We start from the raw sequence: 24801 nt of genomic DNA, 5'->3' as shown, positions 1-24801 counted from the left end.
ATAGTACAACACTATACAAAAAATATGTACCTGCTCATTACATTTTGATTACAATCAATATTAGTTACTTTCGCATTTGTTTAATGTATTTGTTATTTGGTTTTGCTTTGTTGTTTTTTGTTTTGTTTGGTGTTTGCCTTAATATCCAGTAGTATTTTTATCCAGATTTCGATCTTCGATCACTGCCAGCGACACAAGCAAAGTGAAAGTCTTTTTTAAGTAAATTGATTAGTGCTCTCAAGTCGGAGTAGTGGTCTTTCTTGCTAGTCTCTAGGTAAGTAGTGCCGCCATTTGCTCTATTTGGTCAAAGTTAGTGAAAAATGCCGTAACTAGTGGTTTGGATTTGTGTCGATAGTGAGAGTGACTAGACTAGAACTAGTTGCAGTGGAGGCTCCTATTTGGTAAAGAGTAGTTACTTGTTATTTGTAGCAGTAGATGGTTAAGTAGCGATTACGACTCTTCTTGGCTAAAAAGTTTGGACTCTTCTAAAACTTACACATGTATTAAATTAACAATGGTTTTCGGCAGATGGAGAGACATTTATCGAATTAAAAAAAAAACTTAAGCTCCCCCCCACAGAGTTTCAGGCAATTGTGATGTTCGGTTTCTTTGGATTTTTGGTTTCCTTTCCGTGTGGGTGGATTAAGTACAGCTTTAACAAACAACAACAATGACTTAAGTTGTACACAGAGTGACATAATAAATATAATAGTATTTAATAATAAAATTAAGTATATATGGCATAACAATGAATGATATCTCGTTTACAATTACAAGATTGCTGAGCCGTGGCAGCCTTTCTGTATTTACAATTCATAATATGAATAGAGACAATAAAAATCGGAAAATATTTTTTGTTTTTTCTATATATATAAGCCTGACTTAAACCTAGTTAAACATTACAATTTTACTTTTAGTATTAACATAAATTTTACATAATAAATATAATTGGGTATATAATCGCCGAGCGCCCATATACACCATTAGTTTACATATAAAAATTGCTTCCTGCAGCATCTCATTTCTCATTCGCGGCCGGTTAGCCAGTTTTGCCCAAAACTTGTTCCAACTTTCATTGATACCATACTTTGCTGAAAACTGAACGCCAATGCAAATAACAAAGCCAACGCCAAAGTGAAAGCAATGCGGTTTGTTGAGCTCCTTAGATCTGGATGACATCGTAGGCCTCCAGTGTGCAGATGACCACGTAGGAGACCCAAAGAAATACCAGGATGCCAGCGCTGATATACTTGCTGACCTTTGGACCACCCAGCTCGGCTCCGATGCCCTTGGTCCAGCGCCGAACCATGATCAGCAGGATGGCAATTAAAGCCTCGCCGCAGAAGAGCGCCACAGCAAAGCCAATCCTGAAAGAGATTTGATGTGAAAGTAATTTTTGAAATTTGATAAACTCGGTAAAGGTTCTATAATAAAACGCAATTATTAGAGGCCGAAGGTACTCACGTTCCCGGTTCCACGTTGAAGGTCATCCCTTGGGAGCTGTGGTAGACAGCTGCGATGGTCCAAGCAAGGCCGATGCCCAGAAAAACGTTAACCGCATTGCTGCCCGTGACATTGCCGATGCAGTTGTCTGCCCCCTCATCGTGCTTGGCCGCTATCATGCTCGCAAAAGTGTCTGCAAAAATGAAATTTCAGACCCATCAGCTATCAGGTGCAAGGTCTGTGCGGCTTAATTGATATCTAACCTGGTATACTGGTGCCCAGAGCGACGAACAGAATGGCGGTTACAGAGTCCTTGATGTTGAGAGCACAGCCGAAATAGGTTGCGGCATCTCCAATGATGGCGGTGATGACGCCAATGACGAATATCGATACCACAAAGGTAACATAGCCGCCGCAAATATCTACGGGTTAGGTCCAGTTAGGCTACGAAAAACGATACCCGGAGGACATCAAAGGCTGGACACTTACCTGTGGGCGGCACAAATGCAAAGAGAACCTTCCAAAAGAGGCAGACAAAGTGGCTTATGTAGCTGAAACAGCTAGGCACCTCCTCCTCTACCTCATCATCGTTATCGAAATCGGTTTCATCAGCTAGAAAATTGAATGAATTGTGTTTTGAATGAAAATTGGGTTTTTAGGGAATTCTTCCTTACATGGTAGAACTGTGAGGGCATCTTTGAACTGCTCCTTCCAAGAGGATGTTCCAAGAACTGCCGAAACATTTGCCTTGGCCACCAGTTTGTCCACCGTAGCCTGTTTTGGAGAGATGATAAAATCTGTCAGAGCAATTCCCAGAGACGATACACTATCGCTTTCATTTTGCTGAAACTTTTTTTAGCAAGATTAAACCAAATACCCCACTGATGACCGTCCCTCAGCGCACATTACGTATACGCCACCGAGTGAAGATAAAGACCAGTCCATAAAACGCACACGGACACAAAGCAAACAGAGCACTCAACATGTCATTTGGAGATTTGCACACAATTAGGTGCTTATTTGCCATGCACCTGAGCGGTTAATGGTAACTCGATCTGGCGACTGGATAACTGACACACCCCTGTCCCGTGTCCCAAACCCAAATCCAAGGATCCTTCCCAAAGGGGAAATCATTCCGGGTGTGACTGTCTCGCAGACACATTCACTTTGTCGTGGCAATGTAAATGGGCTGTGGGACTTGGACACCCGGCCAGAGTGGTCGGCGAGTGAATTGAATTGCTTTTCATTTGCATTGTGCTTTGAGCGGGGGCTATGAGTCCTTCCCGAGTCCTTTTGTCCTTTAGTGCTTTAGCCCCCGACGCTATGAAACCCTAGATACTCACCTTAAATTCCTGGCTCTCGCGAATGCGCACATAGGCGGTGGTCAGCTCTCCGTTCCGGGGCTTGCTCAGCAACAGGATGCGATCCAGTTCGGTCAGGTCCTGGGGTAACTTCTTTTCCACTTCCTCGATTTTGGCTGCCAATTCGTCGTCTAGGCCGGGGTAAACGGAAAATTAGTATTATTACTGATTCGGATGGGAGCTGAGTGAAATGTCACTGTACTGCATGCAGCCACAACCCCACAAAAGAGTAAGAGTATCTTATGAATACGTGACACAAGGACAACTATTGATAGACACAAAGAAATATATAGGGTGTGATACATAAGGATACATAAGACAGATGGTGAAAAATAGACCAAGAACATAGAGGTTAAAGCGGAGAGTTTCGCACTTAAATAAATAAACACACACGCATACGCTCGCAATTAGTTGGAAACTAATTAAAAGCATATGGTGGGCAGGGGATGCGGGCTTTAATTAAAAAAAAAAAAAGAAGACAATATAAATAGTACGGAGGAAGGAAGCCAACCGAAGGAGGGGAGTAATTGTAAAAACACAAATCGAAACTCATTGAGAGGCCTTCAGTTCAGGCCAAATTGGATTCCTTGTACACTTTCTCTGTTGGCGTTTCAATGAGCTTGCAAAACATTTATGCTAAATTGCCATTAGGATGCAATTGAGTGGAAAATGAAAATTGATAAACTGCATGTTAAGCAGACTTGGCGGAGGTCGGAGGTCGGGGGGTATAGTATAGACAGAGCACAGATTGAAAGACTGATAGATTGAGAGAACCAGGCATGCATAAGGTCACAAATTCATATAAAAAGGTCCCCCAGATATTGATGACTCACGAGTGGGATCTCCAGTGTGTTCGTGTTTTTCTATAGACACATCGACAATCGACAATATGACAAGTACGGAGGATGATACGGATAGTGGTGGTGGTGGTGGTGGTTTTGGTGGGGTAGAGTTCAGAAAATCGTTGTTAAATGTTCTCAATCATGTTGGATATTGCTTCAACAATGCTTCAAAACTTTCTAAATATTCAGTTAACGAATATGCGATGACATTTCAACAGTTTTTTTAATTGGGGTAAGCCGGGCATAAGTTAATCGATCTTAATTTTGTTTTTTTTTTTGGTTTTTTTCTCAGGATAACAGCACACGCACACACACAGAACAGCAAAATAACATATATCGACATATACTGTAGCCAGAATCTGGGCAATAAAAAGCTCTTAACTCTCTTAACTCTAACACACAGATACGAATAAAAATAAGGAAACTCGACATAAACAAACAAAATGCTCAAGATCATATCAAGCATTGGGAACGCAGCCTTTACATGTGTGATCAAAGGAGTAATATTACTTACAGAGGCGTTTTTGATTGGTGGTGATTTACCGATTTTTATCGATCGATACCGTGCGTATTCAAATCGGGTTCGAGCAGCGATTCACAACAAGGTGAGAGGAGCGAGGAGCGGGCACAAGCGCGTAATACAAATGTCCGCCGAGCATAGAGATTAACCATTAACCAAAAGGATTACCAAATAACTGTGTCCCTGTGACTAATTTTATTTTTAATTGAAGACGAAGCCCGTATGGAGTCTGCGTGCTTGCTAAGTGTTTATATTCTTATATCGATTACTTTACAAGGAAGCTTGAAGCTTGCATATATCAAGTGCGTGGCTGCTGCGTCGAAAAAAGCGCAATTGTTTGGGTTAAATGCAAATGCTGACACAGATCCAGATGCAAATGCACTTATACACAGACACAGACACACACACAGCTACAGATACGCTTGCATACGAAGATACAGATACTGATACGAAGACACAGATATGTACGAATACGAATACGAATACGATAACGAGGATTATGTATACGACGTGTGGGTTAATGACCAAAACAATTCATCAAAAACTAAAAAAAATGTGAAAATGAAAAGGCGCAGTCATTTTTTGCACAATTTTTCCATTGACCTTCTTGCATATTTGCATATTTTCTTGGCATATTCACTTTTAACTGAACACTTGAAGTTGTTGATCGATATATGGGGATAGAATGAGGTTTACATACCAAAAAATCGATTGAAAAATGATTCCTTATTAATGTCATCTGCGTGAGGAGGATTGTACATGTTTCGATTGGCGTTTACGGAGGTACGATTGATACGATAGGTTCGATAGGTACGATTGGTTCGATTATTTTGATTATTTCGATTGGATTAGATAAACAATTATGTGAGCAATGGTTTAGTTACAAGCAAATGTATCGATGGAACGGTAATTGATACTTGGATTTTGAGTGGTGCAAGTGGAGGTGGTTTCAGTGGTGCTGGAGGATGGGTATGGGGATTTTCAGATGGGTTAACACAGTTCGCTAGTCGATACATCATTCCACATTGGGGGATGTGAGTTGGGATTTATGCTAACATCGGTGATTTATCAAAACATAAGAATCAAGACACATCATAAACTTCTCCTGCCTTTTGCCGAATCACAACTCAAAACAAATATTTACAGTAAAGGATACAAGGATACGAGGACTAGAATCTAGGGGCGGGACATGGGAACACATACTAAACACCATAAACACAATATACGCAACTAAATTAGGGCTATTGTTTATTCTCTTGGGTACCCAAACAAAAAAGGGAAACGTATAAAATGAATTTGCACTTTTTTGCCCGCAATTTCCGCACTCGCTGAGAGAAAGAAAGGAGCACAAAATAAATTCTGCCCTGGCAACAGATTCTGTTGCAACTCAAGAAACCGAAAGCCGATTCTTCGCGTTTTCCCCCATTTTCCGCTTTGCGTTTCAACGTTTTGCGCTTTCGTGTTCAATTAAAATAAAATTAATTAATGCACAATTCAAGGCTTACAGTAGTGAGTGGAATCTAGAAGCATAAAGAACACAAATTAAAAGACCAAAAAGTATAAAAGTAACCAATGAGTCGAAAGGATGCGAAAAGACATACGAAATATCAAGTAACAATTTTTTCAAGTTTTCAATTCAAATGGGAATTTTTCCATTTACAAAGTTTCATGTTTTCTTGTTGTTCGGCTTTTCCATCTAGTTTTTTCTTTTTTTGTAATATTTAAAACATTTTTAGGGTCGAAGCGAGGAAGTCGAAAAAGAAAAGGTTTCTGTGGGAAGGTTTCTTGGAAGGGGGGGAAGGCCGGAAAATAGACAGGGAAGGTGAGGTTGCTGCCTGGTTGGTCAGTGTTGGTGGTGGTCCGGGGTGTCCACTGTACATGACAGATAAAAAACTTGTGCCATCTTCGGTGCACTTCTAGCTGGGCTTTCTATCTTTTTTCACTTTTGGTTAGCATTGTCAGGGTGGGAGTGGGGTGGGGTTGACTTTGGGGTTGGGGTTGGGGTTTCGGGTGAGGACTCTTTGGGCATTTTGGGAGCGGGAGACTCTGGTGCATTCGGATCAAAGCTTACCTGGAGCCAGCCGTGGTTCCCCAATGTGCACCTTGAAGCTGACATCCTTCTCGTAGCTGCTCTCCTCCAGAATAAGGACTTCGATGATTTTCCTGCAATGGATTAGGGAACGGGGATTAGCTCTCAGCCAGGCCAATAAATGGAGTGTAAAGTGCCATGTGATGTGAGGTGTTGGGTGGTGTGGTGTATGGTGTGTGAGGTGCTGAGTGTTATCGAGTGCACATAAACCAAGAACCTCTGCCACTTTGATTAATGCTCTTGCCTTGGCTAAATGGCCACAATCTTGACACTCGAAACAGAGCTCCGAATTTATTAGGCAGCATTAAGTGCGCAGCACTGTCCCCCTACCGAGTGGCTTGTGTAAATAGAAAAAATTACGTATACGCCCCGTGTGTGTGTGCGAGCGACATAAATATTCGCATTATTCATTTGTGAGGAGGGTAAGCGCAGTGGCGTTCGCAGCACAGTACACATCGGATAAAAGGAAATATCTGACACAATATCCAACTGGAGCTTAAATGTACGACTCTAAAACCCAATATTTCAACTGATTCCAATCTACAAACTTATCTTGCATTGGCTTGGATTTCTGTCAACACGCTATCTCCACTATAATGCCGAGTGACTCAATTTATAATTGCTTCTCAGAATTTGTTATTTTTAGCCGTAAATATCGACAATTTGTTTGCCTGCGATTCGACTCGAAAGACTAGCAAACATTTATTTGGCGATAGCGATAAGTTCAAGTGTCCAAACACAAGGGCGAACTTTAAGATTTGTGTGTATTCAACAGTTGCAATTTTGCGCCACGGGCACTTTCTTAGCTCTGCTTTCATTTGGCCACTTTTCCTTTGGCCAAGTGCAAACCAAGGTCGACAGCCGCCCCTCTCCCCCGCGCTGGACAGCTCAACTTTAACCTTTTTTCGCTCTGCGGAGTGGTGGTTGGCTTGGCTTGGCCTGGCCTGGCAGCTGCTTTTCTTCCATTTCAATGCCTTTGCATTTCTCAGCTGGATATTAAAAACGGAGGAAAACCGCCCGGCGAAACCGTCACCTGTTTATGACCCGGATTTTATGGGTCAAAATAAATGTGAAATGCGAAGCCCGCCGCGACTCTTCCGCGGGCGTCTTTTCCATTAACCAGTAACCCATTCACGTTCCGTCGTCAGATTTTCCAGCCTGATTACGTGATGGTCATTGCCTTTCCCGTAACTCCGTAATTCCGTAATTCATTGGAATTCATTGGAACTCTAAGATGGGGGCGGGGTTCTCGGGGTACCTCGGCAACAAGTCCGGGGCTCACGTGTCCGGCAATTCGCGGCCAAAGCCAAGCCAATAAATCTATAAAATTTGTCGCTGGCCATCGTAAATACGGAAAGTAAAAGCCTGCGACCTGGCTAAGGGAATCAGATGGCGCATTAGATTGGATGAGATTTATGGAATCTACACGTCCACGCCTTATCGTATCTTATCGCTGCCAAATCTAATTGAATCCATGCCGATAGGCCGTGTCGGCCAAGTGGCGGAGATACCCCGTCCGGTTCAGTCTTCAGAAAAATGTCCCGCGGGTCAAACGCAGCTCTCGTCGTTGTCCTTTTGCTGGGCAGCTCCTGCTGGGCGGCCCCGGAGTGCGGCCGCAGTGCGGAGCAGTGCCACGAGCACAGGATGCATCCGGATCTGCCAGAGCCGGAGCCAGTCGCCGGCCGGAAGATGCGTGTGGTCGAGGGTGACGACACCAATTCCTACTGGCGGCAGCAGGGCATCGAGTTTGTGCAGCGGAAGCTTTCCTCTGAGCCCAACAAGCGCCAGGCCAAGAACGTGATCCTCTTCCTGGGTGACGGCATGGGCGTGACCACCACCTCGGCCTCGCGGAACCTTCTGGGCGGCGAGGAGAAGTCGCTCTCCTTCGAGAACTTCCCCTACTCGGGTCTCTCGAAGACCTACTCCGTGGACAAGATCGTTCCGGACTCGGCCTGCACGGCCACAGCCTACCTATGCGGTGTGAAGGGTCAGGAAGGCACAATCGGAGTTAATGGACAGGTGCCGCGCACCGACTGCACCGTCATGCTGGACGAGAACACCCACGTGAACTCCATTGCCAAGTGGGCGATGGATGCAGGAAAGTGGGCTGGCCTGGTGACCACCACCCGCGTCACGCATGCCTCGCCCTCTGGCGTCTATGCCCACATCGCGGAGCGGGACTGGGAGAATGACGCGGAGGTGGCCGGCGACTGTGGAGCCAACTCTGGCATCCACGACATTGCCTACCAGCTGGCCCGCGGAGAGGTGGGCAGCAAACTGAAAGTGATCATGGGCGGCGGACGCAAGCACTTTGTGGCCTCTAGCTTAGCGTCTTGGGGTGAGCGGAATGATGGCCTCGATCTCATCGAGGAGTTCCAGTTGGAAAGTAACAAGAATGCCTACGTCACCACCTTGGATGAACTGAATGCCGTGAATCTGCAACAGACAGACCGCCTGCTGGGGCTCTTCAACGACGATCACCTGAAGTATCGCATGGAGACCACCGAGGACAGTCAACAGCCCACCCTGGAGCAGATGACCCGCAAGGCCATCGAGTACATGAGCCAGAGCGAGCAGGGCTACTTCCTGTTCATCGAGGGAGGTCGCATCGACCAGGCCCACCACATCAATCAGGCGAGGATGGCCCTGAACGAGACCATTGAGTTCTCCAAGGCCATTGCTGCCGCCCAGGAGTTGACCAGCGAGGAGGACACGCTCCTGGTGGTCACCGCGGATCACTCGCATGTGTTTACCTATGGGGGTTATGCGGTGAGTAGCTCAGCAGTAGCACCTAGGCTTGGGCTATAAATTCACATATTTGCTTGTTTTTCAAGAACCGTGGCTCGGATATTTTCGGACCAGCTCCTGTGACCGGACACGACGGTCAGCCCTACATGGTTCTGAGCTATGCCAACGGACCCAGCTATGAGAACTTCTACGACATGGCCACCAAGGAGCGCAAGAACCCCACCACGGTGGTGAAGGGAGAGCACGACGACGAGTTCCCATCCGGAGTACCCATTGACATGGACTCGCATGGCGGCGACGACGTCCCAGTCTTCGCCTTGGGTCCTTGGTCTCATCTGTTTACGGGAGTTTACGAGCAGAGTACCATTCCCCACCTGATGGCCTACGCATCCTGCCTGGGCGAAGGACACACCATGTGCAGCACTTAAGAAAGTCCGACCCCAAGATGTTTAGAACTTAATAATGGAAATAAAATTTATCTTAAAACAGGCCAAAGATGGTGTTTTGATTCTCATCGTAATCAAAGCGCCCATAAGAGCCCCGCTGATAGCCTGCCTGATATTACCTTCTGTATTGATCCAAAAGGTTTGTTTTTTAAGGGGAATACCGACCGATTAGGCGGATTAAGTGGAGCTTTAGAGTTAATCGGTTTTACAGTTCTCCACTTAATGTATCTTATCGCAACCCCATCGAGACCCCAACGAATCGCCGATACAAAGTGCCCGGAATTTCGAAACTGAAGTCAGTCTTCAGAAACATGTTCCGCGGTCTAAACGCAACCCTCGTCATTATCCTGGTGCTGGCCGGATCCTGTTGGTCGGCACCGGAGTGCGGCCCGAATCCGGAGCAGTGCCGAGAGCACAGGATGCACCCGGACCTGCCGGAGCCCAAGGGCAGGACGTCGCGAGTGATCGAGGGCGAGAACACGAATGCCTATTGGCAGGATCAGGGCAAGCAGTTCGTCAAGGAGAAACTGGCTTCTGAGCAGAACAAACGGCAGGCCAAGAACGTGATTATGTTCCTGGGCGACGGCATGGGTGTGACCACCACCTCCTCGGCCCGAAATGTGCTGGGAGGCGAGGAGAAGTCGCTCTCCTTCGACGGCTTTCCCTACTCCGGATTCTCCAAGACCTACTCCGTGAACAAAATCGTCCCGGACTCGGCCTGTACAGCCACGGCCTATTTGTGCGGAGTGAAGGCCCAGCAGGGAACCATCGGCGTGAACGGCCAGGTGCCCCGCTCGGACTGCAACACCATGATGGACGAGAACAACCACGTGGACTCCATCGCGAAGTGGGCCATGGATGCGGGCAAGTGGGCGGGTCTGGTGACCACCACACGCGTGACACATGCCTCGCCCGCCGGTGTGTACGCCCACACCTCGGAGCGTGACTGGGAAGGCACCTCGGACATGGGCGACCGTTGCAAATCGGACACCGACTACAAGGACATCGCCTACCAGCTGGCCCGCGGCAAGGTCGGCAGTAAGCTCCGGGTGATCATGGGCGGAGGACGCAAGCACTTCACCGGACGCAGCGATGGCCTCGAACTAATCAATGAGTTTAAGTCGCAGAGCGACAAGAACGCGTATGTGTCCAACCTGGACGAGCTGAACGCCGTGGACATGACCAAGACGGACCGTCTCATGGGGCTCTTCCACGACGACCACTTGAAGTACCGCCTGGAGAACAATTTCGACAGCCAGCAGCCCACCCTGGAGCAGATGACCCGCAAGGCCATTGAGTTCATGAGCCAGAGCTAGAATGGATACTTCCTGTTCATCGAAGGAGGCCGCATCGACCACGCCCACCACTACAATCAGGCTCGCCAGGCTCTGAACGAGACCGCCGAGTTCTCCAACGCCATTGCCGCAGCCAAGGAGCTGACCAGCGAGGAGGACACTCTGATAGTGGTCACAGCGGATCACTCCCACGTGTTCACCTATGCAGGATATGCGGTGAGTGACTAAGCCATTTCCTTTGGAATTTCACCAAATAATCCGTGAGGGCCGTTCCAACTCTAAAGTCCACCCAACTATATAATTATTTTACGACCTGTTCTTCAAAGAAACAGCTCGAAACAAGTCCCAATAGGCCTTTTATCAGTGGGTGGTACTTCTTATTCTCAAGTAGACACTTTTGGGAACATGCAGGACCACCCAGTTTATATCCCCCTAATCACTAATGCACTTAATCGTCAGATAAAAGGCGAATACTTAGAGATAAAGCAATCTCCAGATTAGGGCCTCAAAAACACTTTTACATCGCTGTGCTGGAGAATTAATAGAACCTGAATGTTTTTCCCAAGAAATTTATGATTTACGTTTCATTTTGTTGCAGTACCGCGGTGAGGATGTCTTCGGCATGGCCCCGGAGTCTGGCGAGGATGGCCTGCCCTACACCATCCTGAGCTACTCGAACGGACCCAGCTACTCCCATTTCTACGACACGAACGAGAAGCTGCGCAAGGATCCCAGCACGGTGGTGAAGGAGGACCGCGACTCGGAATATCCCTCGGGAGTGCCCATGGGCAACGATTCCCACGGGGGAGACGATGTGCCAGTCTACGCCGTGGGTCCCTGGTCGCACCTATTTACCGGGGTGTATGAGCAGAACACCATTCCCTACATGATGGCCTACGCCTCCTGCGTCGGCGAGGGTCTCACTATGTGCAGTACGTAGGATGGACTAGGAGGCAGCGGGACTTGGAGGCAGAACTCCTCCTTGCTATGCCATGCCGCTCGGCCATAACAATTAAGTTTCGAAGCTCATTAAATCCGGCCAAGAAGCAAGCGGCATTTGCATTCGCCTGCACTTGAGTTTATTATGCGAACGCAAACTGCAAATTGAATTAAAGCGACGACTTTCCAGGAAAATTCTTAACTGGGTTACACTTCTCTGTTCGTGCCCCTTGCTTCCTGCTCCCTGTTGGGGGCTTCTCATCATCGCCCTCGTAATTCACAGTTTGAAACTCATCAGGGCTTTGATGTGAGAGTTGCTCCTTGCCCCTTGACTTTTGGTAACTTGTTCGCTTCCCTTGCGTGCGCACGCCAGAAACTTTTGGTTTTCGGGGCGTAGGACGTGGGGCGTCCTTGGAGGAGAGTGCCTTGCGAGGAGGAGCCTTACAGGGGAAATGTGGAAATTTGCAGATTGCCACGTTTTAGCTCGTGCCGCGGCGCCATTAAAGATATTAGAAAACAGACTCCGTGTAGTGCCAGTTTAGTAATTGCATATTTGCAATCACATTTTTGCATATGCGATCGGAGGCAATTAAAACAATTACTTGACATGCGTCATCGCTGGGCTGACTAATTTGAAAAATTGGCCTCGCAAATTGGCTTCGTCGCTGAAAAGGATTCGTCGAATGCCAAAGCGTTTCCACCTCAATTTCCGATTCGATTGAACGCTTTGCGACGGATACGGATATCGTTTTGCCACTGCCACACTCATGTGTTAGAAATGGCAACAGCGACCGACGGAAAACATGTTAGTGTGTCGCGTGAGCCGAGACCTCATTTCCCCTCATTGGGCCCACAATGCCGCAAAACTATATAGAAACTATACTGAATCGACCAACCACCCACCCAGTTGCCCTGCCATTCAATGCTAATTTCATTCTATTGCCTGTGCCCTAACCACTTCCGCCGTTTGATTTCAATGGCCACGACCATTGTTGGGCCTCCATTGTTGGCCAAAAGCACCCGCATCTAATCCCCTCGAACGGCGACGTGTAACGCGCCTATTGATTTTGCAAAACTAGTGAGAGGGCCAAGGAGGAGGCGTTCTGGCCAGAAGCGAGACAGAGACCAATAAGTGGCATGGTCAAAGCCACGGTCGGGTCAGTCTGGGCTGCTTCTTGGCCAAAGCACCTGCGAGGCCAACAGGTGCAATCGGGCGAATAAAACTTTAAAATAGGGATACTCTTCCGAATACTCAAGGTTAGGGAAGCGTACAGGATTAGAGCCAGCTAGTAGAACATCTAACCCAACCACATTCCCAGCTCAGAGCCCATCTCCGACAATTTGGTTAGATGAGCTTGTAATCCGGCGATTACAGTCGCCACCTTCCCAGACTGGATGTGTCTGTTTCAGCCTCAGACACACGGGCTGATGCCACAGAGCTCAGGCTAATAATCCATAGGATAGATCCGGTTCCGGGGCTCCTGCCAGCTTGCTTTCCCAGCTCCAGCTCCAGCTCGAGTCCTAAGCGGCTCAATTACCTGCCCTGGCTCCTGGTTTCCCATTTTCTCGTCACGCAAACTCACTGAATTTCAAGCGCCCCAATCCAAGGTCCCCTGTCTCCTATCCCCCGGAATACCCATATGGTCAAGCACACATAATAACATTACTTAGTCAACGCAGGGAGGAGGCCAACCCTCACAGCTACAGAGAGAGGGTATTCAGAGAGGGCTACCGGGGATTGGGGTCCCAACTTTTGCTTGAAAATAAAATTAAAGAAAAATACAGCAATTTGCATAGCAATGAAGAGCGTACGGGTCCCTGGCGGTGGGTGAAAAAAGGGGCTTTGGGGCGGGACTAACCATTAAACCCCAATTGCCAACTCTGGCAAACTTGTGCCTTTTGTGGGTTAGATACGCCACTCCCAGCTGAACGGGGGCAGAGCGCCATCCCACCCACTTCAGTATTTTTTTCCCCGTTTTTGAATGACGTTGCTGCTGCATATCATATTATTGGGACGCAGCCGTGTGGCGTTTTAGGTTTTGAATTTTAAATTCAAATTCAAGGCAAAATGTCCGAGTCACCTGGGTGCGGAATTCATTTTGCCACACTGCGGGAAATGGAAAACCCAGACTGTAGGCTGAAAAGTGAAAACTTAAAACTGAAATTTGAAATTGGTACAGAGAAGCCGGCGGGCATAGTGGAAAATCCAATAGAGTGCAGGAAGCCGGCGGGCTAAACTCATTCCTGGTATTTGAATGCGATGTGCATCTATTAGATTTAAGCTCCTGCGGCTGGTCAGTCAATTAATAATTCTCCCTCCTGCTCTCAATAATTATTAATATGATTTTCGCCAGGCGTTGGTGTTTAATGGAATTTCCAGGAAAATGCAAAAGGATGTGCGGGCGGAAATTCAACAAGAAAATTGCAGAGTCCTGGCGCCAGATTGATTGCCACTTTGGGGAATTCAATTAAGAGCGACTGCTGGCCTTTAGTTGTCGCTCGATTTCAATTAAAAGAGGTTGAGAATTGGATTTCATTGATCGTAAATGGTTGGCACGTAGAAGTTATCGTGGAGCGATAGGAATGCGCCTCTCGAGAGGTGCTAACGACCGGCACCCCTCGGGCACTTGTATCCCAAATTAATAATTCAATAATTCTGCATCCAGACCGTGCATGTGAGGGCATCAAGGACTCGCTCACTGAGAGCCGCCGGCCAGGGGCAAAGGTCAAGAGCAGTAGCCGTAATTTAATAAATTGAAATCGAAATTGTGTTTATTTTGAAAAAACCACTAGTCGGGGGCTGTTGTTACATCAGTCTATCAAGGCTGTCAAATATTGACGGAGTAAACGCGAAGCTCATTTAAAATTTATTGAAAATATCCGAGGAGAGCTGAAAAGTTAATCGTGCCCGGGCTCCAAACTGGCCTGTAATGAGTTCCACGGACTGCTACTGGCAGTTAAATTGAGCCCTAATGGAGCCAGTCTATCATAATGTCAATTTGTTTGAGTTGTGCAAACATTTCAACAATCTGGCCAACATGGAAAGGGGCAACTAGGCCGTCAGACTAAGCCTAATTGTGCCTATTAGCTGGCAGAGGCTTAAAGTTCAACTTTAAAGTTGAAACCTCACTGTCCTGGAAAACCGTATTTGAACGTCCGACCTGTCGCCGGGAGTGTAGAGGTGGGGCGATCTTAAAACTCAGATAGCAGCAAATTAAATGCATGTCGGACAAATGAGCGTGACCGGAGTACAAAACAATGAGCTACCTTGCGCCAAAGACAACAAATTATACTTGTTGAGGCGCGAAATGAACAAAAACACCAGAAACAAAGACACTATCTGCCCGCCGACAATGGCGACAATCGAATCGAGTAAATAATAACCCGCCAGCTAAATGCGGGCTGGGGTGGTGCGGCTGCCATGTGGCATTCAGGTGGTGGTGGCAGGAGCAGTCTTCGTGGCAGGGTCGGGGCTGGCCCCCTGCGGGCCCTAGTCACGTGTCGCCACAGTCGTGGGGCACCCTGTCATGCTGGATAACAAAATAATGCCATGTCATATTACCCCCATTGTTTGCAACTAAAAACGAACACTGTTTTGCCACAAAACACTTTTAAAGATAACAGTTTGTAGTTCAAATAGAAGTATTTGGAAAGGTTATTTAATAAAACAAATAATATGATTTTGACACGAGCTATGAGGCATAATAATAAATATAGGTTCCAAGCACGTACTGTGAAACAAGCATTCTAAATTTATCTCATTAATCAAGCTTACTGTCTTGAATTATTTTAAGAAACAATGGAATAACCTCCCCGTTCTTTGAGGAGAGCACATATCAAATATTTATCTTGCCCGCAATTGGATTTGATTTGATTCACATTTTAGGAAACAAGCCAATAAAAGACGATATGAAATCAACTGATGTTGTTTCCAAGTTGCCTTTCCCTTCCAGGCAACAGTCCGACAATATACAACCAAAGCTGACCATGACAAGAGTTCGCAGAGTAAATAAACGTGAGAGAGATGTTTTTCTGGAATTTTAAATTAGCGTTTAATTGGCCGCAACCACACACAAGTTCATCTCCCAGCGGCCAGCACGTGTGCAAGTGGCCAGATTTGGTCGTAAAGCCACTAAACAAACTCGCAGCTCGCCCTCGCAGTTCCTGGCCTCGTTTTTGATGTTTTTATTTAGACGATTCGGGGCTCTGGGCTCCGATGGGCTAAACAGATGCTAGCAGATAGCCCGGCCGCCATGTCGTATGAGTAATAATTCATTCATTAAACGGCCGTAAAGTAAACACGCCGGGGAGGAAACATTTTCGACGGATATGATGGAACATGAAGGCTTGGCTGGGCCGTAATCACCTACTTATTGAGTTGTAATTGCAAAAGTTTAAGTAATTGCTTAACTGGGCTGAGCATTCATAAGCCAAAGTTTTCGACCGAGCGGCATTCATTAGCTCCTTGTCGAGTCCTTTTGCTCCTCCTTTGTGAGTCATGGGACTTTGAAAAGTTCTTTCCACACAAAGCCCGTGCCAGGGCACTGCTCAATTAATTAGAGGGACGCCAGGGCGGATTCCTGATAACGAGGACGGTCCTTTCGCCTTTTGTTCCTTGACCTTTCATCGAATGCAAATCGAGTGGAAGGCCAAGCTCCTTGGCATCTACAAATCAAATGAATACGCCACTCCTGGCCTGGTTGCTGGCTTCCAGAGTGCACACTCTAACCGGAATGGAGTACGCCAGTTTTTCCAATTAAGCGGTCTCTTGGGGACTTTATGGTGCATTCTTAATTGGACGGTAGATAGCGGCTCCTCTGGCAGACTATTTTTAATGGCAGCCACTCATAATTAGCTTGTTTTTCGGGTCCGTGCCGCCGAGAGTCACATTAAGGTAAGGTTTTAATGAAGACGCAAACGAGTGCGCCGAGATCAAAGCGCCCTCCTCCACAACTCGCAATTGGTTCTGACATGTGTGTGGGTGGTGTGCATCTGCGGTTAGGTGGGTAGCCTTGTGTTTGTGAGGCTGCCTGACCTTTGACACTGGCTGCAAGCTGTGAGCTTTGTACTCGACTCGTCACTTGTCGTTCCTGGTTGGTGGCTTTCTGTCACTGCCAGCTGGCCCTGGCATTCCTGCTTTATTGGGCTGCCGCTTTTCAAAAACATAAATCAGCCACAGATTGATATGCCACAACATGCTAACAACAGCTCAGCACACACCTGTGCCACCTGACACTCTTTAAAATGCAAAGTCAGTGCTCGAACTTCTGAGATTCAGAGGAGAAATACACATCTTCCCTGAAACTGGGCTGGAGAATAACAAATGGATTTGACCTTTAGGCGAGCTTGACATTTTGCGAAAATAAACATTTTTATAATTGACGCTGGCTAAAGTGCTTAAGTCTGGGAAATTGCTTTCCAAAATTAATGCCGCTTTCACCAGTACTTTCTCCGTTATTAGAAAACTTTGCCCGGAGGTGAGGAGCTGAGGAGGTGGCTAGATTTCATTAAATTTGTGCAGCAATTACCGGGCAAATCGCAATTTTATTGCTCTTTCTCGGTACTTTAAGGCGCTTTTTAAAGACTTTTGGGCCAAAAGGCTGAAGGAGTTGCCAAGGTGGCTGAGCACCCCTTTCGAGCAACAGATGCCCCTGGATAATAATGCCCGTCCTTGTTGCTGTTCTCCCCCTCTGATGTCATAATAATAATGAAAATAACAGAAACAACAAGCGCGAAAACGAGAACGAGAACGAGTCAAATAAAAACAAAAGTAAGCAAAATAAAGGTTCTTGATGAACCCGGAACTTGGGGCCCAGTTCATGCTAACGACATCCAGATAAACATGGGAAGCCCAAAGCCCAAGAATCAGCTCCACAATAGACATTGGCTAGGACGAACCGACCAAGAGCCCAACAGACAGATAGGCGGACGGACGAAGGGGCGAACTGCCTGTTGCCGTCCTTTTGGTAATTTATATGCCAAGGCAAGGAGGAGCAAGGACCCGGGACGAGGCCCAAAGCAAATTGAATCGCAAATAAAAAACTTTGGCCTCTTGTCCAGATCGAATAGCAGATACCCTATTTTCCTTCCATTGCCAGCAATCCGACTCCGTTCGATGTGTCTTCTAAGCCATAAACAAATTTGTATTTGTGGGAGCTTTAAAAGGAACACACATGGAAAGCCACAGTTTGTATCCTATCAAGGCTTTTAGGAGTCTCTTGGCAGACGCTAGAGTGAGCTGCCAAATTGGAGACCTTATAGCCAAACAAATAAGGCCAATAGCTAGAAAATACTTGAAAGAAACATGTTCCTAGTCCTTGTGGGGCTTAAGGCAGGACTTGGAATCTGAATTTGTGAGCTTCGCTTATTCTATATTTGGCATCACTGGCGCGGTTAATATTCCCGCAAGGATTCAGCTCCTTGTTCCCAGGTTGGCAGAGTCCTGACAACCGAGCCGGGATTTGGAGAGCGCCTGAGTGCCCCCGAACGGGCCGTGCTGTTGCCGAGGCGGGGGCACTGCGGTTTCTGCCCCTCTTCACGCTTACATGGATGGGAAATGGCTGGCAGTTAGGTAGTTTGCCACAAAAGGGAGACGCGCTCCGAGCAGAGGGGCCGCTGCGGAGGCAACAAGCACTCGGAGGCAGACTTCGCTTACTTGTCAGTCAGTTAAGCAGCTGGGCCATTCCGGGAATTTGCCCGCCGGCCACAGGAAATGCTACATGAAAAGGGAAAGCAAGAGCCGCACACGACGATGATAACTTGTAAGTTGGTTGGATTTCGTCCTCCTTCCCGTTTATGGCCCGCTGGAAATAGCATAAATTTCAATTTTAGATTATGTGTGCTTAATAAAATATTTGTTCGTATCTCTACAGTTCTTGTACTCAGCCTTTGTACATATCTTACGTTTGACTTTTATGTGCTCTGGCTTGCCTATGCATCCATAAAAAATAAAAATCATAAAGGTGAAAGCGAAGGCGAAGCCGAAAGTCTTCAGCTCTCAAAGTGAATCCTTAATGTCTCTCTCAGGAGGAGAAGGAGCAGCATTTAGGCCATGTGGCAAGCCACCTAAATTACGGCTAATTAACAAATGCCACGCACAGCAAAGTTGTCTGGAAAACCTGTCTGGTTTAACTAATGGAAACGTTGCTTTTTCGGCCCCCGGAGGCATATCCTCCCAAAATTGGCGCAGCAAAGTAGGCAATGGCTTTTCAAATACATACACTTTTTTTCCATTCTGCCCACTCTGCAGCGTTGCAAGTGTTGGTTATTTAAGGCCCTATAACTCAATCTAAATGTCCCCAACTCCAGCCCCAAGCAGATTATACAAATTTATGCAACAGTGTTGGCACTTTGTAGCCCAGGTCCCTCGGCCGCACACGCCTCTTCAGATTTTTTTTATGGCATTACCCGCAACTACTGCTGCTCTTACTGCTTCTGCTGCTACTCCGGCTCCTTCTTCTGCTCCTGCTGCTGTTTTTTATGACGACCGGCAACATGGCTACTGCTACTGCTGTTGCGCATTTCCGCTAAAAACTGAACTGGCTGAAAGCCGGCAAATGTCTGTGGGTATCTGTGGGGGAGTGGGTGTGCATAGAAGGGGCGGATTTTGATTTCATTTAAGTGAAAAGCGAGCAGGCCTACTGGCGACCCAGCAGGAGAATTTATTGCAGACCCAGTCCCAGACCCAGTCTCAGCCGCACGCATCAACTTCAAAGCCGGGCATTGGCCAGAAATTAAATTTAGGTCACTTTAAAGCAACCGTTTAAAGTGATGGCCATTTAAAAATACATCAAAACACGTTTAATTGCGAGGAAAAGAGGCGGTCCTAGTTTATGGCAACGGCATTTCCACGAAGGAGTAGGACCTAGGACGTAGGAGGAGAGCGTGTGCCGGTGCCCCGATGCCCCGGAGATGCCATCGATGTGTGTGGGAGTTGGCATTGCGCCAAGCAGAGCTGGCAGCATTAAAACAAACATTATTACCAATGGCACCGCAAGGCATTCAGGCGAGCATTCCCTTCAACTTGAGTGGCTGTAAACGCTACACAAAAGGCCCGCCAGGATCACAAGGACGTGCACTTACTCACCCAGGAGCAGTGGCGACAATGAAACGTTTTAAAAGTTGCCAAATAATTGCCACACAGACACAGGAAACAGGACATAGGACACTGGGCACAATTGCATCTATGTCCTGGACAAGGACATTAAAAAGTGTTCCAACTGTCATTGCGAATGGGAAAACAGTTTAAGCACTGACTCCAGCACCAGTTTAACGAGCACTCGGGGAGCGTTTCGCCAGGACACGCCATCACACACACTATGCCCAAGTCGTGGAGGGAAATAATGCCGCACGGCGTCGTTGCCACTTAATTCCTGTAAGTTTTCCCCCGTTGATGCAACAGAGCTTTCCTCCAACTTACAACAAAAACGTGCCCGCCTCTAATTGTCCTTTCCGCTTTCGTTACATTATTACTTAATAATGCAGAGACAGCCTCAAAAATTCATGCGACGTGTTTCAAACAATTTTGCGCGAAACAGCCTCGGGGTAGGGATGAAAGGGCCTTTGTGGCGCGGAGGGACAGACACCCCGTCGAAGGACTGCCGCCCATAATGAACTCTAGTTGCACTCGAAAAAAAGAAAGCACAGTTTGGTGGATACAAATTAAAGTTTCCTGCCCTTTGTGGAAGTGTAAAAGACTCTGTCTATAAGCTAATTAAGTCAGTAAGTAAATCATGATTAGTCCCATCAAACTGAACCCTGTTGCCAGATTTTCGGGCGGTCTAATTCCTAACATATGCCGGCCATTCGCCCGGGCCATAAATCATCTTCAAAGGCCAGGATTCCAGTCCAAAGCTGGAATGGAATGACTTTAATAGACTCGCCTGTACATACAGAGTGTATGTTGGCTGGCCGGGCTCTATGTGGCCCAGTTGCGTGTTTTGGGGCTTTCGGACATGCCCATGAAAACCGCAAAAACATATGCAAAAGCAGTTAACTGAGTGCGCCTGTCGTCTGCCAAATGTTTGTCAAAATGAATAAATTTTGCAAAATTAATTACAACTCCGGGCGTATCTGTGGGGCGTTAATGTCTGGAGGGGATGCCGCCCAGCACGCAGCCAGCCAGGACAATTGGGCCACCGGCTACGGACGCACACAGCAGGATGTATTCGTATATTTGTTTGCAGCCATAATGGATTCATGGAGGATGGAAGGTGTTTTGGCACAACTCCGGCGAAAGCAGGTTGGCAATTGGCTGCCAGCTGCCAGAGTTGGCAATTAAAAGCCCCAATTATTCCGACTTTAATCGATTCGCGGGCCATTCGCTCACGCACCGACGACCTGTCTATTCCCAGGGCGGAAATTGCAAGTTTGCCGAAGGATACCGCCGGGATATCGTTCGCATTGCGTGACATCGATTGTTGGGATGTGCCGCTTAAAAAGCAGGGGGCGTAGCACTTATGGGTACAACTTGGCCCACTTTATGTTTTTGTTAACACATCAAAATAAAACTTCTGGGTCACCAAGTTTGGGGTTAAGTCGGCTAATGCCATCAATGAGAAAGGGCTTTCGGGAGTTCGATTCAAAAACAACAACACTAATTAGTTGGTGACTTTTAGGTGTCTCTTTAAGGTCTCTCTCTTAGGCCTTTAAGGTTGAACTTTCCAAGACATCTAGTTCATTAGCTTTGGCTTTAGTTCATAGTCTGACTACATACTAACTAGCTAACTAGGTCTATAACTAAACTGTAGCATAAATACTTAAATAAAATAGCTTTGAAAATAGATCAATCAATTTAAAACTTACTCTGTTTCATTGTTCTCGAAAACGAGCTCGCCATGTGTTTCCTCGTAGTCCTTGCCCGGCGTGGCGGTGCCGCTCTCCGTCCAGTATGGCACTATTACGGTGCCGCGGGCTCCCGAGTAACGCATAATCTTTACCTCGTAAAGACCCACCGACTCGGAGATCTCGAAGGCTGAGTCCGTGAAGGCGAAGATGCCGGCGTGATCGTCGTCCAGGATCATGACAGTGGCGATCTGCGGCACGGCCAGTTTTAGGTTCTCCGATGGATTGAAGAGACGGATGTAGAAGCACTCGTCCTCCTCGAAGACGTCGTCGTCAATGACCTCGATGCGGAAGCGCTGCTCGTCGACGCCGGGCGGGAAGTTCAGCTGACCCCGCTTGCCGACAAAGTCCGTGCCGGCCGAGGCGGTGCCGTCCTGGGTCTCGAAGGAAACGGTGGCATAGTTGGAGATGTCGCCCCGTCGGACCACGCGCACCTCGAACTCGCCGCAGTTCTCCATGACGGTGTAGTGGCCGGGCTCAAAGTAGACGCGGGTGGGCTCGTCGCCGTCATCGTCCTCGCTCGGGTGCAGCTGGGCCTTCACCTCGGTTAGGTCGCTGTGGGCCCGCTCCTGGATCTTGCGCATCAGGTTGCCGCTGCCGACCATACGGCGGGTGGCCTGGATGCGGTAGAAGGCGCGCGATTTGTTGCTCCGCGCCAGCACCTGCTCCTGGGCCATCATCTCGAGCTGCTCGAGTTCGGCGTCGGGATATTTTTGGCGCAGCTCGGTCAGCACTTGGATGTATTCGCGACGGGCCTCGTCGAAAGCCTCCGCTTCGCCGCCCCGCGTCGTGGGGGTCGAAATCGAGCCCCGAGGTCCGCCCTTCTCCGCATCCATTTCCACCTGGTCGTGCTCGCCGGCGACGACGGTGCCGCGCTTGTTCACCCGGTAGTTCTTGTCCATGTATTTGTAGACCAGCAGCCGCCGCTCCGCAATGTACGCCCAAAGCACTGTGAGCGGGAAGAAGAGCAGCGTCACGATCGCCTCCCACACAGCGATGATGCCGGGCGTGAACACGGACAGGATGAGCCAAAGCCACACGTAGGCGAAGATGGAGAATGCGGCCGTCACGGTGAACACTCTCAGATGCCGGATGCGTCGCACCTCGCCGGTTGGGATCCAGATCATGCACACCGCTATGATCATGAACAGGTTGTAGGCGGCAGAGCCGACAATGGTTCCCGGTCCCAGGTCACCGCTCTCGAAGTCCTTGGCGTAGATTTCGATCACCGAGAGCAGGATTTCGGGGGCGCTCGAGCCCAGGGCCATCAGCGTGAGATTGGCCACCGTCTCGTTCCAAATGCGGACGTGCATCACTTGTTTCTCGTTGTGGGGACCGCGTACCACCACCGCCCGTTCGATGGAGGTGATGGCCTCGATGGAGGCCATAAAGCGGTCGGCAATGATGGAGACACCGACGAACAGGTAGACCAATAGCAGGAAATAGACGAAGCCGCGCACGAGCCGGTCGCCTATGGAAATGTTCCGCTGGGGCATCCATAGGGGCAGGACCAGGCCCTCACTGCACTCGCGTAGCTCCTCCTCCTCCGGACCGGAGGCCTGCAGTGGATCGTCCTTGTTTTCGTCGTCGATCCTCACCGGCGCCCCTTGTTCGCCCTCCTCGCCCTGACCCGCCTGCCGCAGCCGCCGGCTGAGGAAGTGGTCCCGGCTGAGATTGCTCCCGCTACTGCTCGTCCCATTGAGGAGCGTGTACCGCTCGTCGTTCTGCTGCACCTTCGCCAGCGACTGGGCAGTGGCGTACACAAAGATCACGAATAGTGCGCAGGTGAAGATCGATTTGAGGAGCAGCTGCATGGTACTGCGTCTCTAGTAACTGGTTCTACAAAGTGTTAGATTAGATTGGGTTTGGGGGTACTACTTCTCCTGGAAGCGGGATCTTCTCCTCCTCTTGGCCTGTCTCTGGAAGCTTTGTTGCGTTCGATTTGGCTGTGGTTTTGTGCTGGTGGTGGTGGTGGTGGTGGTGGTGCTGCTGCTAGTTTCTAGTTGCATATGATGGTGACACTATGACGTGCTACCACGCGGAGGCATTCTCGTTCAACACTCTGACGCAGTAGGGCCGCTGCACCTGTGGGAGACAAGTAATCGGGGGCATTAGAGGCATCAGAGGTTTATTATGAGCATTTGGGAGCAGTCTTATTCTTGTTCAGAGACCTATTCTCGTGCTGACTATTTCGGGCGCATTGCATCACGAGTGTGTCGCCATGGCGTGAAATGACAAAAACCAAAGAAAACATCCAAGCAATGCCAATGCGAAGGTTGCAAAGACACGCAAATAGTCGCTACAAGTGCCCACCCAGATCAGCATCCAAGCCCCAAAGAGGCATCTTCCAATAAAGCAAAAATTTATGAAAAATTCAGATACTAATTTGTAGGAAAAAGTGCTCTAGAGTTAAATGAATACAAAGCAATATAATCTGATTATTTGAGTCCTGCAGAAGGGAAGGCATGTCCCCTCAAATGGGAGAAGAAATTTAATTAACTGAAAGTATTTCTGGCCAGGACATTGCTAAATTGACCAAGAATGTTTCATAATTTTATTTGATATTTGCCTTTGTTCCACTCCCGCTTTGTGAGCTCTGCCAGGCAGACTGACTTGTGTTCAGCTGTTTTGTGTATTTGCACGAAAACGAAATTAAATTCGTAAATAGACAGCATAAAACATAAACAAAATGCAGCTATAAATTCGCCAGAGCCAGAGCTGGCGGAAAACTACGGGCAAACAAAGTACATTTTCCGAGGAAATCCAAAGCAGATCCACACAGCGATGAAATAAAATTCAGCTGAAGAAACTTTGCTGCAAATGAAATTGCATAGGGAGGGCCGCAGAGCCAGTGCATTGCTGCGGGGGCGTTATTCCCAAAATCGATAATGGGCATGCATAATTCGCCAATGTCAATAACGGGCATAAGAACCGGAACCAGATGGGAAAATGGGGAATGGGGAACAAGGCTCATATAAATGTTCGATGGCGATAAAAAGCCAACAAGTGACTGACAGCGCCAGCCAGAGATGAATGGGGAGAAAAGAAATGTCAAGTGCGAAGAAATGCTTTCCTAGAGAGAGGGCACAGTGGCGTCTTCAGGTGGGTTAAGTTTGAAACAGGAGCATGAATTTTTGGGGGACTATGATATGATTTTTTCAGTTCAGTTTCAGTTCAAGATTGATCTTAATGATGATAAATGATATGTTTCATAAATAATGTGATTAATTCTTTAAGATTGAGATTTTTAAATTGAATCCATTTCCTATAGGATT

The 24801-nt window shown here is 47.7% G+C and overlaps 3 protein-coding genes across 9 annotated transcripts in view; 2 read left to right on the top strand and 1 right to left on the bottom strand.

Moving 5' to 3' along the window:
• Window positions 1–84: 84 nt before the first annotated feature.
• LOC6500778 (sodium/calcium exchanger 3) overlaps window positions 85–24801 on the bottom strand; it is a 35634-nt gene continuing 10917 nt past the window's right edge. For 4 of the 7 annotated variants that reach the window (XM_032449763.2, XM_014911234.3, XM_032449765.2 and 1 more), the window contains exons 2-11: window positions 21488–23611; window positions 6238–6329; window positions 4867–4905; window positions 3638–3667; window positions 2787–2935; window positions 2118–2217; window positions 1933–2055; window positions 1707–1865; window positions 1465–1636; window positions 85–1367 (exon numbers count right to left, since the gene is read on the bottom strand). In XM_032449763.2, the coding sequence (XP_032305654.1) occupies window positions 1163–1367; window positions 1465–1636; window positions 1707–1865; window positions 1933–2055; window positions 2118–2217; window positions 2787–2935; window positions 3638–3667; window positions 4867–4905; window positions 6238–6329; window positions 21488–23340 (2922 nt within the window). In that variant the 5' untranslated portion in view covers window positions 23341–23611 and the 3' untranslated portion in view covers window positions 85–1162. Of the gene's footprint in view, window positions 1368–1464; window positions 1637–1706; window positions 1866–1932; window positions 2056–2117; window positions 2218–2786; window positions 2936–3637; window positions 3668–4866; window positions 4906–5671; window positions 5687–6237; window positions 6330–21487; window positions 23612–24801 lie in introns of all 7 variants that reach the window. The other 3 variants (XM_014911232.3, XM_014911233.3, XM_001953863.4) reach the window with 3 other exon arrangements.
• LOC6499794 (membrane-bound alkaline phosphatase) lies at window positions 7759–9498 on the top strand. The gene is made up of 2 exons (XM_001953865.4): window positions 7759–9024; window positions 9090–9498. The coding sequence occupies exons 1-2, from the start codon at window positions 7792–7794 to the stop codon at window positions 9429–9431; spliced, it is 1575 nt and encodes a 524-aa protein (XP_001953901.1). The 5' UTR covers window positions 7759–7791; the 3' UTR covers window positions 9432–9498.
• LOC6499795 (alkaline phosphatase, tissue-nonspecific isozyme-like) lies at window positions 9735–11888 on the top strand. The gene is given in 2 exon segments (XM_032449766.2): window positions 9735–10960; window positions 11343–11888. Coding segments are annotated over 2 exon segments (1542 nt in total). The 5' UTR covers window positions 9735–9760; the 3' UTR covers window positions 11685–11888.

Source organism: Drosophila ananassae, chromosome 2L, assembly GCF_017639315.1.
Source record: "Drosophila ananassae strain 14024-0371.13 chromosome 2L, ASM1763931v2, whole genome shotgun sequence".
Taxonomy (NCBI): domain Eukaryota; kingdom Metazoa; phylum Arthropoda; class Insecta; order Diptera; family Drosophilidae; genus Drosophila; species Drosophila ananassae.
This window is presented reverse-complemented; position numbering and strand designations above follow the sequence as displayed.